Source organism: Myxine glutinosa, chromosome 8, assembly GCF_964187855.1.
Source record: "Myxine glutinosa chromosome 8, kmMyxGlut1.1, whole genome shotgun sequence".
NCBI lineage: Eukaryota > Metazoa > Chordata > Myxini > Myxiniformes > Myxinidae > Myxine > Myxine glutinosa.
The window spans coordinates 116,336,283-116,351,109 of record NC_136268.1 but is presented as its reverse complement, the minus strand read 5'-3'; the positions used below and the strand labels follow the sequence as shown (position 1 = coordinate 116,351,109).

Below are 14,827 nucleotides of genomic sequence, written 5' to 3'. Positions count from 1 at the left end.
CTTTGGTGATGAGCGGCCGCGTGTGAATCTCTCTCGGCATCTGGATTTCATTGTGGGTGGTCGTGTCCTGGCATTTTGTCTCGTGGTCCCTGACTTTCATCGGTTCGAGTGATGGCTTTGTCCTTTCCTTGGCTTGTCAGTGCCGACTGGGCGTTGTCTGGGTGCTGTGTGGAGCAGACGGCGAGTGGACGGGCACGGCCTGCTCGCTTCGCTCTCGGCGGCTGGAGGAGCGAACTGCGTGCCAAGGCCTGCCCCCGTGAATGGACTTCGCACCAGCGTGTGCAGTTCCCGCGTGGGGATGCGGGACCTTTGACGGCCCCGGATGGTCACGGATGCCAGACGGAGTGCAGGCAAACGCACCACACAAACACTACACATTGTTTTCACCTTTATTTTTCCCCTTGTGTTGTATACGAGTCTGTCTGTAGGGCCCCTCAATTAGGAATTTTAGTTTACCGTGCATTCTTTTGTTCCCGGCATTTCTTTCAATAAAGCCATTATTTGTACATTTTAATTCTGTGTCGGTTTGCATTGATTAACAGGGTCAAAGACGTCCAGTGAGGCCCGTGAAGGTAATAGCTTTGCTACCCCCCCCCCCCACCCCCGCTGCCCTCCCCAGCGCATATAAAGGAAGTCCGCCATCATTGACTGAGCGCCTCGGAGTGTGAAGCTTGCTTGGCTATCTGTTCCGAGGGGTGTTCACCCTGGGAACGCGACTGTGTGTGTGTTTATGGATGGGTGTGTGTGTGTGCGTGTGTGTGTGTGTGTGTGTGTGTGTGTGTGTGTGTGTGTGTGTGTGTGTGCGCACGCATGTATGTTTGTCCCTTCCGGTCAGCATTTTTCGGGTTTATTCCCTTTAAAATTCGTTTTCTCTGCAACCGTTGGTCTGATTGACCCAGAATTTTCACCATGGGAGCATCTCCTCCTGTAGAATTTTTTAAATGTTAACTATGACGTCATTGGCCACATGGTATGGGAGCCATCTTGGAAAAATTGAAAAACTGCACCTTTGTCTCCAAAACCGTTCCATGGAAAAAAAAAATGAAAGGTGGCTCATTGTAAAGTAATCCCCAGGGGAAATCATGTATGTTTATAATGATGTAATCGGTGCCTTCGTTATGACATCATAAATCGACAAGTGGAGAGCTTGATCCGATCAGTATGAAATGTATTCAGCATGATCTTTCATTCTTTCAAAAAAAACAAATAATTAAAAAAAAATCTTTCAAAATTCAACATGGTGGCTATTTTTTCTTTTTTTTAAAATAGATACCCCAGATAAATTTACAATTTTAACTACCTCTTATAAATAATATGTAGTTCTGTGATTTTTGTATTGATCCTCGTTCGTCCTAAATTCAATATTAAAAAGTTTATGGCACATTTTAGAAATTTTGGCGGCCATTTTTAATTTTCGAGTTGCCCTTTAAATCCCGTCAATTAGCCATCCATATTCGAACCTTCCTGCCAAGCTTCATGCTTGTATCACAATGTGAACGTTTTTTTCTCTTTCCCGCCATATCTTGTGGGGAGTGCTCGTATTTGGATCCAGTGTGAAGGAATGGGGGACACATGTCCAGGTCAGGATGGTATGTGATGGTCTTCCGGTACCCAACCACCTGCTGTCCTCCCCCTTTTCGGTCGTGGGGATTATTGGGAGGAAAGGTGCTTCGATCTTCCCTCCCATAATTAATCTCCTCGCCCACTCTCCCCTACCCTTCCTTGAATGATCTGCAACCCGCGCGTACGTAATAAGTCGATGGCCTCTTTCTCCAAATCTTTTTACTTGTAATATAAACAATCCTGAAACGTGTAATTGAATGAAAGTACAGTAAATGCTTCGGTAAGCACATCCATTTACCGGTACCGGTTTTAACCTTTGTACCAACCGACCCGTACCCTGGGAATCGATGTTAAACAGATTTGAGTTCAGAAAATGAAAAGAAATTCTCCATGGTTGTGCTGCACATGCAGGACGAGCGCCGCAGCGGGGCGGCACACTCCCGAAGTTCGTGCTGGAGTGAGAGTGCGTGCGTGGGGGGAGGAGCCCCATCACCTTCCCATCTATGTTATTCGACTTCCAGCTCATCACTTTAACATCATTGATCCTAATTATACCAAAATATTGTTTTTAATAAGATACAAATTAATCTCAGTTCAATGACTCAATGTTATTATTTGGAAGATGAAATGAGATATTCTGATGGGCGGAGTTAGTGCCACGTGCTGCACGCGTCGGGACAAGCTCCGCCCAACAAGCCCCGCCTTTCACTGTCGTTCCAAAACCGACGCGCTTCAGCCTCCGTACAAACATCGGTCCGTTGGAGCGTCGCATCCTAACTCTCCACGTTTGCATCGCAAAGCACGTCCGTACGCATTTTCCTCTCGTACGCCCCTCCCGGACCCCATATCCATCACACGCTCAAGTCTTCGTGCGCGCAGTCTGTTCTCATGAGACCCGTTCCACATCCGACTCGTCTTCCCTGGATTCTCAGGTGGGACCTGGTGATGGCTCAACTCGCACTCCTCGTCCTCTTGAGCCCGGGTGTCCGACTGGAGCCCCCTCTGGGCTCCGGGACCTGTGTACGAGCCGGGCGAGCGTTCTCCAATCTTGGGTTACCTGCCCCAAACGTGCTGTATCCCCGACCGGTGGAGGGTAAGTGTTGACCGCAGGTGTCCCATCATGCTTTGGTGTTCCCCGTAATGTAAAAAGGGTCCTTACAGCTCGGCCAGTGTATGCATGCACCTGTCGCATTGTATCTAGGTTGTACACCCAACACCTCTTCTTTTGAGTGGTCAGTGTGGTCTGTGCCACGCAACCTGCCATATGAACACCTTCCTTTGACCTGCGCGGATTCGCGCTCTTTTTCCTAGTGATTGTACAATTGTGCGCTCGTTGTACAATAATCTTATTTTCTCATTAACAACAAAGTTGCTGCTGCTGTCGGCATGGAGAGTGCGCAGGTTCGATTGACCGACAAGTTTGTTTTGCTTGCACCTGTCCGGTGTCCGCCCGCATGGCTGCTCGAATCCTGTCTGCACCAGTCCGATGTCCGTTCACATGGCTGCTCGAATCCTGTCTGCACCAGTCCGATGTCCGTACACATGGCTGCTCGTATCCTGTCTGCACCTGTCCGATGTCCGTCCGCATGGCTGCTCGTATCCTGTCTGCACCGGTCCGATGTCCGTCCGCATGGCTGCTCGTATCCTGTCCACCTGTCCGTCCACATGGCTGCTCATATCCTGTGTTCACCTGCACGGTGTCCGTCCACATGGCTGCTCATATTCTGTCTTCGCCTGCACGGTGTCCGTCCGCATGGCTGCTCGTATCCTGTCTGCACCTGTCCGTCCACATGGCTGCTCATATCCTGTGTTCACCTGCACGGTGTCCGTCCACATGGCTGCTCATATTCTGTCTTCGCCTGCACGGTGTCCGTCCACATGGCTGCTCATATCCTGTCTGCACCTGCACGGTGTCCGTCCACATGGCTGCTCATATCCTGTCTGCACCTGCACGGTGTCCGTCCACATGGCTGCTCATATCCTGTCTGCACCTGCACGGTGTTCGTCCGCATGGCTGCTCGTATCCTGTCTGCACCTATCCGGTGTCCGTCCACATGGCTGCTCATATACTGTCTGCACCTGCACGGTGTCCGTCCACATGGCTGCTCATATTGTGTCTGCATCTGCACGGTGTCCGTCCGCATGGATGCTCATATCCTGTCTGCACCTGTCCGGTGTCCGTCCACATGGCTGCTCGTATCCTGTCTGCACCTGCACGGTGTCCGTCCACATGGCTGTTCGTATCCTGTCTGCACCTGTCCGGTGTCCGTCCGCATGGCTGCTTGTATCCTGTCTGCACCTGCACGGTGTCCATCCACATGGCTGCTCGTATCCTGTCTGCACCTGCACGGTGTCCGTTCGCATGGCTGCTCGTATCCTGTCTGCACCTGCACGGTGTCCGTTCGCATGGCTGCTCGTATCCTGTCTGTCCCCCAAGCTTCGACTCTGCCCTGCGCCATGTCCTTTTGAATTTTCCACTCACACTAATTCCGTCTACCTATGAAGTGGTCTGTCCACTCGTGTCTCTTCTGCATTCTGTCCTTGCTCGTTTTAATGCACCTGGAGATCTCGGAACAAGGGGTGTTCGACTCTGCTGTCGGAAATCTCAGCACGTTTGAGAAAGGGGGTGGGGGTATGAGGAGGGATGGAGTGGGGAAACTATTCTTCCAATTTGTGAGATGTTGGGGGCATTTGAGCGGTGTATGTTCAGAGGCAAACGTTGTATTCCATCATAATTAACAGATTTATAATTTTCTGATCGTTGTACATATAATGATCATTATTTGTTTGTTACTTTATTTATTTTTGCATACAATGTTGAGATGTACACAATGTCGTGGAGGGACTCTTGGTTGATAAAGTGGTGCAAGCAGCCAGGTATGGGAGGTATATGACCAGAAAAGTGTGGACCAGGTGTGAAACTGAGTGGAGCAATGTACAGGTGAGGAATTTTTAGCCTCTAATATCAGTTTGATTTTCGCCATTGGAAGCACCATATGAATGACGCTCCCTATTTGCTGTGCCATATTAATTAATCTGCCACCAGAAGGTTTGGGTAACATTCTTCTTTCTCAGAACAAGGTGTTTGGGATGATGCCCGAAAAGTGGGATATTTGCTTGTGTGGATGGTAGGTAGCTTATTTGTGGATGGGTGATGATACTGGGGTTGGTGCAGCACAGGAATGATGGGCCGAATGGCCTCCTGCACCAAAGTTTATTTGTGTGTCACATTTTGCTCTGGTAGGATTATTGTTGCTTGGTTATAGGGACGACACGCTCGCCATTTGAACACCGCGGCGCACTATGGATTGAGCCTCTGTGTACGAGTACATACATACTTCTGTGTACGAGATGGCTCTCTCGGACGAACGAGGACACTTCTGTGTCTCGTACTTCTGTGTACGAGACAGGATACATAGAATTGTGGTGTTCGTGAAATATGTTGTACAACACCCGATGACCTATGTACTATACAAACCTCCTCCCCTTTTATAGAAACAATTGATTGTGTGCCTCTACCCCTACCTTTATAAAAATTGTGGTTGCTCCCCTCTTCCTCTCCTCCCTTCCTCTCCAAAGTCTGGTTGCACCCGCCCCTTCCCCTATATTCAAACTTGACTTGGAATAATATGCATACATTACTCTGCTTTTGTCGGGGCCATCTCTCTCGTCCACAAAATTTGGTGGAGATCGGCCATGCTGTTTTGATTATGTAAGATAGATACATACATACATCAAAAAAAAAATTCAGCCTGGTGTTGGTTTAGCGGCTAGGGTGCCGGCTTGGGATCCGAGGATCCTGGGTTCGAATACCGGTCGATCGCTAAATGAACACCAGGGGGTTTGACTCAGCCTGTCATCCTTTCGAGGTCGGCAAATTTAGTACCAGTTCACTGGTAATTCCCTGTGTGTCACAAGAGGCGACTAACAGGGTTGGTGGCAGGAAGGGCATCCGGCCATAAAACATTGCTTCAAAGAGGGGACCACGGTACCCGAAAAAGGCCAACCCCTGCTCTGCGGGGGGAAATGGCCTCTAAATGTGTTTCTATACAATTGGCAAATTTTATTAGCTAAAAAAAAATGGGGCTTCTCGTCTCAAGTTTGGCCTCAGCGGATGGTTAGAGATCAGTTTGAGGTTGTTGTGAGGTTTGGTGATTGGATATCGGTCAGTGGATGGTGCGTTCATCGCCTCATCGACTGAGATGACGAGTCATCTGCTTCCATGTATTCACAATGTTGTTGCCTGCAGCATTCGCAATGAACTTTACTTACTCCGGAGACCTCTGAAGCTACAGTTCGCTGTTTGAGCGCGCTGATCACGGCACGTGGATGGTGGACTCCACGAGCCGATGGTGGACTCCACGAGCCGATGGTGGACTGCACGAGCCGATGGTGGACTCCTCGAGCCGATGGTGGACTCCTCGAGCCGATGGTGGACTCCTCGAGCTGTTGGTGGACTCCTCGAGCCGTTGGTGGACTCCTCGAGCCGATGGTGGACTCCACGAGCCGTTACGCGAGCTCTCTGCAGGATTTGCAGGATGCACAAACATAGCGCTGACCAGCCTCAGAGCCAAAATATAGGGAAAATCGAAATGACTATCGAGTGTGCCCAAACAAACAAATACCAAGACCCTCGATGGCTGTCACGACAATTTGGCCGCCATCAATAATTCTGGCATCATTGAATACTTGCAAAGCATGCAGCTCAGAGATTAACCGGTATACAGTGTGTCGGTGCATATGCCTCGCATTCCAACAGAGTGCTTTTTACCATGCCATCCAAGTCTTAATCTGCTCTCAAGAAAGTTCCAGGCACTTCAAGATGATTCATAATCAATTTCTGGCAGCTTCACCATTCCACACGTATCCAGGCTTTGGCATGACGATATGAGACGTGCAACGCCATATTCGACGATGCTATATCTGTAAAAAGAACCACCTTTGGAGGCCATTTTCCCCCGCAGAGCAGGGGTTGGCCTTTTTCGGGCACCGTGGTCCCCTTTTTGAAGCAATGTTTTACGGCCGGGTGCCCTTCCTGCCACCATCCCTGATAGTCACCTCTTGCGACGCACACGGAATTACCAGTGAACTGGTACTCAATTTGCCGACCTCGGAATGATGACAGGCTGAGTCAACGCCCCTGGTGTTAATTAATCGATCGACCGGGATTCGAACCCAGGATCTTGGATCCCAAGCTGGCACCCTAACCGCTAAACCAACACCAGGCTCATGCTATATCTGTAAAGGAACGTGATAAAATAAGCGGCACTGATGGGAAAAGTTAACCAGGACCGCTTTATTTATATATTTAATCACAATCAATGATAACTTATTATTGAACAGATTAAACTGTCAGAATCCATAACTTGTCTATCAGTTGGTCCTCAACTGAATACAATATTGTCTTACCAGATATGTTTCAATCCCATGTCACTGGTTCTTCCATTTGTCAAAAAAGAGGAAGCGCCGATGATTATCTTTTTAGACATTATTGCACAACAATTATTTCCATTGTATTAATTGGGTGGAGAGTCATTTGATTAAAAGTGTGTTTTGCCTTGGCAACTTGATTATGAGGTTGATTCCCTTCAAAGTCACTTTGGAACTGGCATCCTCCTCAAAATGCTTCCCATTCCTGGAGACAGCAGTTCAGGGAGATCTTTGGCTCGTGTGCAAGTTCTCTGTGACACGGGTGTTTATTCCATCGGCGTTTCTCTGGTTGCCAGAGCACAAGGAGTGTATATTTTATAACTCCGAGTTGTGGGGGTGAGCTCAAATTTATCGTGAACATTGTAATCACCTCCGCCACCAAAGGTGGATGGAGGTTATGTTTTCAGGCCTGTCTGTTTGTTTGGCTGTTTGTCTGTCTGTCTGTGAACAAAATATCTCAAAAGGTTGTGGACGGATTCGGACGAAATTTGGCAGAGTGGTAGCGTATGTGAAAAAGACGAAATAAGTACATTTTGGTGAAGATCCGGAATCAGATCCGGCTAGTAGAATTTTTTAAGTGATTCTTCACCATTGGAAGATAGGGCCAAAAACGATACACAGCAGGATATCTCAAAAAGTTGTGGATGCATTTGTACCGAACTTGGTGGACAGGTTGGGTGTGTGACAAGAATGAATCGATTTGATTTTGGTGAAGATCTAAATATGAATGCTGATACGAGAATTATTTAATTTCTAAGTGCATCTTCACGATTGGGAGATGGCCAAAAACTATATATGGATGGATTTGTACGAAACTTGGTGGAGAAGTTGGGTGTGTGATAACGAAGAATTATTTCAATTTTGGTGAAGATCCAGATCCTGATCCGGCTAGTATAATTTTTAAGTGATTCTTCACCATTGAGAGATCGGGCAAAAAGCGATATATAGCATGATATTCAAAAAAGTTATGGAACAGTTATGAATAAACTTGGTGGACGAGTTGGTTAGGTGACGAGAACAAGCCGATTAGATTTTGGTTCAGGTTCGAATCCAGATCTGGCCTTTCAGTGGGATACAAAACATAAACTGTTCAGCCTGGTGGTGGCATGTGTTCTACCGAGTGCCGTTCTAGTTATTTCTGTAATGATATATATATATATATATATATATATATATATATATATATATAATCGGGAGATTAAATCAGATGCGGACGTAGCTTCAGGACGGTCGATCTTTAATTCTCGACAAGCTTTCGACCAACAAAGGTCTTCTTGTTAGTCGTCCCCAAGTTCAGCGGAAGTGAAGTGCAGCTTCCAGTTATCGTTCATGTTACAGTTGGTGCACGATATTGTTACGTGCTCCTCCCCAAACCCCGGTCACGGTGTACCTCCGAGCCCCGAGAGGAATCACGGCAGAAAGATGTGTTATTCTGTATGTCAAAGATCAATGGTGAAACCACACCAATTGTTACCAACAAACAAGTATTGTATTAAGGTCACACAAGAATAACAGTACAATAACAATATTAATCAATTGTACAACCAATATATCATTCCTATGATGGTACCATCAGTTTCGTACAATGTAACTCACTGTGCTCCAAGTGAGCGAAAAGAACATTCCCAATGTCTCTATCCCGGTATCAAGCCAAAGTCGATCCACGCTCCAGTGATCGTCAGAACGATGTCGTATCGAGACCAGAATCCCGTTCGGTTGACAGTCACACTGCCAAAGATGGGCAAAGGTATCCTCAAGAGGCGACTGGGAAATCACACCTTCGGGTATGGATGTTCAACGGCTCCCCACATGGCGAACCGCAAATTCCCACTCGAAATCCACGTCACACATGCAAACCAGGCTAACGGCTGGATGCGTTATAATGGTTGGAGCGAGGTGAAAAACCTGGAGCGATGCGAAATCGGGCACGAGACAAAACGGCCAACGGTCCGTTCTCGAGACATAACGGCACTCCGATGATTCTCTTCGGAATCGACCGCAAAACCTGACACGCAGGTTTATCTGTCACAGCGATAACAACTCTGTTGCAGGAATCCCTTTCCCAGGAAACCTCAAAGTTCGCTAGTGACCCCCGTTCGCCAGCGTTTGCTCCAGACCTCCAAGCAGCTCGGCTCCTTCTCCAACCTCACTCGCTCCGCCTCTCCTTCCTCTTCTTCTTCGTCCAGGTCCCGATCTGGTTTCCGGTTTCTTTTAAAACACTAACTTTTTTAAACCTTTTGAAAACAGCTATCTGCAATTCACTTAAACGATAACAATAATAGTACATGCAACCAAAAATGTTTACAGTGGATGAAAACCACAACAACGGAAGTGACGAATCTGTAACAATATATATACACAAGGTCGAAGCTCATGTAAGAGCTAACATTGATCACAAAAAAGACAAACTGACACATAAAACATATGATAAAGGGAGCGCGAGAACAAGATGTAGAGCAGGGACATCGGGATATCTGTGGGAGGGAGAGGGCTTGGGGGTAGGAGGCATGGGAAGGGTTGAGGTAAAAACAAAACAAAACACGTTGACACTGCTAGGACTTCCAGGAAAGAAGTCGGTATTTCAAAAAAGTGGATCTGGGGTGAATTGATGGGGGTAGAAAAGATCAAGGTTTTGGATGGGGGAAGATAAGAGATGGTGGTGAACAGCTGTTTTAAAGACCTGGAGGGAGGAGTGGGATTGAAGAGAGTGAGGGAGTTTGTTCCAGAGGCGGGGCTCACATGTAGCAGAAGCTAAGTTGAGGGCTCACATGTAGCACATTTTACCTTTGAGCTGTCGAATCTGGGTTTGAATCCTGCCACTGTCTAATTTATGCATTGCAGGCAAGGCGTTGTGTCACAAAGTACACCGTTCCGCGGATGGACATTGAGCTGGATGTCCCATCTGCTTGCATTCACTTGTGGAGGTTAAATATTCCGCAGTGTCTTTCACGAGGAGTAGGCCAGCTATTGCCAGCACCATGAACAAGTTACAAATTCCCACACAAAGTCTTCAGTCGAACCGTGGGGGGTGGACACCCTGTTCGTGAAGGTACTTGGCGACAAACTTTCTCCAGCAGACCTCAAAAGGTGGTGCGAGGCAGATCCCACAAGTTTATGGGATTAATTGGGGCATTTCAAGAAGTGGGAGATGAAATGTTGAGTATAAATTATTATTCCACACCATATCTTTACTGCAAAATATCTGCCCTTCTTTTCCTTTCACCTTCAATCGCTTCCCACCGCTATTTAAGAAACTGTCATGCTACGTTTTTCTTTTCTTTATTAACCAAACTGGCAGTCGATGAGTATCGATGGCACAATCTTTGCTGAATTTAATCATTTACTCTGATCGTAAACCCTCAGTTCGCTGCAATGCATCCGGTCGATGGTCGTTGATGGAGAGTTAAACATGGAAACAGAGAGAGGAATACCCTTCTAAAAGGGGAGAACAATGTACATTTTAGCCCAGCTAACACACTGCCATTGGGTTAACGTTGGGCCAACATCAGCGCCATTGTTGCCTCTACTTGATTTTGACTGTTGGCCCAACATTACCGAAGGTCGGAACGGTCGCAAGACTATTTCCGATGTTGGTCCAACATTGGCCACATTTTTTATTTGTTTTTGTATACAGAGTCGAGGCTCGTGTAAGAGCCAATACATTGAACATGAAAACATGCACAGATACATAAAACGTACAATGAAGGGAGCGGGAGACAAGAGGAGGGGTGGGGGGAAGGAAACACACAAGCACAACAACAGTAGAGAACAGGGACGTCGGTAGATCTGTCACACAAGCACAACAACAGTAGAGAACAGGGACGTCGGTGGATCTGTAGAAGGGGGAGGGCTGGAGGAGGAGGGATGGGTACACGGTATAAAGCAAATGAACACTACTAGGACTTTCAGGAAAGAAAAAGGAATTTGAAAAAGGGGGATATGGGGTGTATTAACAGGGGTAGAAAAGATCATGGTTTTGGATGGGGGTGGTGTTGGTGGTGTTGGTGAGAGATGGTGGTGATGGTGGTGTTGAACAGCTGTTTTGAAGACCTGGAGGTAGGAGAGGGATTGAAGAGAGTGTGGGAGTTTGTTCCAGAGGCAGGAAAAAATGGAATGAATGAGTGAAGGTGAGCAGAGAGTCTTGATTTTGGCAGTTTCACCAGAAGAGGGTTGCTGGCAGATCTTGAGCATCCTAAAGGAATATTTGTGGGACAGAGCACAGACAGAGTTGGGGAAGCTAGGCCGGAGAGGTGTCGGTAGAAGACAGACCACCAACCTGCCTGCGGTGAGAGAGTGAAAGGCCCTCAGAATCAGCTTCATCACGGGAGATTCCATTGATTCTAAAAGCCTTAGGTTTCTACAGCATGAAGCCTAGCTAGGTGTGAGGCAGGTACACCAGCCCAGAGGGGAGAACAGTACTCAATCATGCTGCGGATGAAAGCTTTGTATCTGGTGAGGAGCTCAGTACTACCAGGAAAGGACTCCGCACGACGGAAGATGCCCAGTCGACGACTGGCTTTGGAGGCCAGCTTGGAAATGTGGTTTTCCCAGGAAAGATCATGGCAGATAGTGAGACCAAAAAGCTTGAGTGAAGAACGTCTTCAAGAGGATTGTTGAGAAAGTATATGGAGATGGGACGGTTGTCCAGATGGTCTTTATGGAGAGACAAAGTGAGTGTGAGATTTGTCAGGATTGAAAGACATGTTCCACTTTTTTGACCAGTCTGTGATATTGTCTAGATCTACAGAGAGTGAAGAGGCTCCTGCCTGCCGATCTGAGGGATGAGGTATGGAGTGGCAGAGAGTGGAGTCATCAGCAAAGAGATAGAGAGGATTTTCCAGAAAGTCGGAGAGATCATTAATGAAGAGCAGAAAAAAGCACACGGCCCAGAACACTGCCTTGGGGAACTCCAGCCTGAACAGGAAGGGGAGATGAGAGAATTCTATTCAGAGCCACACGTTGACTACAACAGGAGAGGAAGTCCATGAGCCATGCATGGAGATTTCCATGGATACCACAAGAGGAGAGTTTGTTGAGCAGGGCAGGGTGCCAGACCGCATTGAAGGCCCGAGATATGTCAAGGGAGACGGCTCTGATTTCCTGTTTGGCATTGAGGACGTCCATCTATTGTTTAGACAGCAGAAGCAGCATGTCCAGAGTAGAGTGGCCTGGTCTGATTCCAAATTGATTTTATCAGAGATCAAGCCATTGGAGAAGAGGAAGGATTTAATATTGGAAGCGATGATGGGGTCCATGACCTTGCTGATGATTTCCTGACCAGATTTCCTGACTTGCTGATGATATCTGACCTTGCTGATGATTTCCATGACCTTGCATGACTATGGGAGTAGGCTGATTTGTCTGTAGTTACAAGGATCTGTTTTTGCACATTTTTACCCTGCACTCGCGAAGCCAAAAGCAGGCCGGCAGTCTTCAAACCTGCAATAATTAATTCAACCAACACAGGATTTACAATGTACAAGAAAATGCCGGCTTTATTAACGAAATTGCTGGTAACAAATAAATGCACGATAAAACTATATTCCTAATTGGAGCGCTCCCACACAGACCCGAATACAGACAAAGGGAAATATAACTGAAAAATAAATGTGTAGTTTACGGCTCGAATCGGCTCTTCAATCTCGTCAGGAATCATCAAAACCCCCTCGCGTCCTTGGTGGGAAAATGCGTCGTTGGCACGAACTAGGCCTCGCTGCACATCCGCTCACTCCTGGCTTCATCGAGAGCGCAGCGAACAGGCCATGCCCGTCCACTCGTCGTTCTTGCTTGGGAAACCACAGTTCTCAGTCCGCAGTTCCTCCTCCTCACGATCACTATGAAGATGTCGGAACACGACCGTTAGTGATGAATCTTCCTTGCGCAAGAGCAACAGCGACCGTTCGCTATGGGATCCAGAATGAGAGGTGGGGAAATGTCGGCACACGACCGTTCACCACCAGATCCAGAACGAAAAGACAAAATGTCCACTGCTCCAATTGTTTTGTACACGAGGCTCTGATGTCATCCCACGATGTCTCCGTGTCCGCTCCTTTCAGCGAGTCCCATCTTACCAGTCCTTATGCCAATCAAATCCCAGACCAATCACTGCACTTTGAGGTGTGGCCTCACGAACCTACCTGTGCCTTTGTGCTCACCAAGTCGGTGTTATCAGCGATAGTGCTCATTGTCTTGTTTCCGGTTGGTTTTTTTAATTGGTGTTATTAATTATGGTGTCGATTGCTTGGCTTGGCTATGGTATATAATGCGGTACAGAGGCAATTGCATACAGGGGACTAATTTACCCATAATCCCTTGCTAATTAACAAACCCCAACCCTCTCATGGGGACGAAGATACAAGCTTACCCGACATACGGTCTACACAAATTTCCTACTTATTATACATCGAGGTTTCTTCTTCTTCACGACAGTCAGAGCACACTAATCGATACACTCTACCTGGCTCTAAGGTAATCATTGTCTACCCCCCTACAAACGTAACAATATGTAGCGTTAGTAAGATAATTAATTTCCTTATTCAAAATATACACATACGTGTTGGAAATTTTCAACAACACACTTTTTTCTTGAACTAGTGTGAGTAAGCAACTTGTTATTTGAGTGTACTCAAACCCTTCGTTAATACCAACAATGTCTTCAAAAAGTATTCACATCCCTTGACGTTTTTCACATTTTGTTGTATTACAACCTGAATTTAAAATGGATTAAATTGAGATTATTATCACTGATCTACACAAATACCCCATAAAGTCAAATTGTAATTTTTCTTTAAGAATGTTTTTTTTACAAAAATAATAATAAATGAAAAGCTGAAATGTTTCGAGTCAATAAGTATTCAATCCCTTTGCCATGACACTTCAAATTGAGCTTATGTGCAATCCAATTTCCTTTGATCATCCTTGAGATGTCTCTACAACTTGATTTGAGTTCACCTGTGGCCAATTCAATTGACTGGACATGGTTTAGAAAAAAGACACACAAACAGTTGACGGTGCATGTCAGAGCAGAACCTCGACCATGAAGTCAAAGGAGCTGTCTGGAGAACTCCGAGATAGAATCGCGAGGAGGCATAGATCTGGGGAAGGGTAAAAAAAACAATTTCTGGAGTGTTGAAAATTCCCATGAGCACAGTCAGCTCCATCATTAGGAAATGGAAAGAATATGGAAATACCCAGACTCTTTCTAGAGCTGGATGTGCAATCAAACTGAGCAACCGGGAAAGAAGGACCTTGGTCAGGGAGATGACGAAGGATCCAATGACCACTCTGACAGAACTACAGAGTTCCTTGGCCGAGATGGGAGAACCTGCTGGAAGGACAAGTCTCTGCAGCGCTTCACAAATCTAGGCTTTATGGGAGAGTACGCAGACGGAAGTCACTCATGAGAAAAATGCACATGACAGCATACCTGGAGTTTGCAAAAAGGCACGTGAAAGATTTAGAGAGCATGAGGCAAAATATTCTGTGGCCTGATGAGATGAAAATTTAACTCTTTGACCTGAATGCAAAGTGCTACGTCTGGCGGAAACTGAGCACAGCTCATCACTCATCTAATCATGAAGCATGGTGCTGGAGCATCATGCTATGGTGATTATTTTCAGTGGCCGGGCCTGGGAGACTTGTAAGGATGGATGGAACAATGAATGGAGCTAAATACAGGCAAATCCTTGAGTTGAACCTGCTTCAGAGTGCAAAAGACCTTAGACTGCGGCAAATATTTACGTTCCAACAAGAAAATGACCCCAAGCAAACAGCCAAAGCAACACTGGAAAGGCTTCAGAACAAGAATGTGAAAGTCCTTGAGTGACGCAGCCAA

The 14,827-nt window shown here is 46.7% G+C and overlaps 1 protein-coding gene across 2 annotated transcripts in view; it reads left to right on the top strand.

Moving 5' to 3' along the window:
• The first annotated feature begins 2,295 nt into the window (after nt 1-2,295).
• The window catches only part of LOC137432881 (glypican-6-like), a 554,701-nt gene continuing 542,169 nt past the window's right edge, over nt 2,296-14,827 (top strand). For both annotated transcript variants that reach the window (XM_068125169.2, XM_068125167.2), the window contains exon 1: nt 2,296-2,656. In XM_068125169.2, coding sequence (XP_067981270.1) covers nt 2,452-2,656 — 205 coding nt within the window. In that variant the 5' untranslated portion in view covers nt 2,296-2,451. The remainder of the gene's footprint in view (nt 2,657-14,827) is intronic.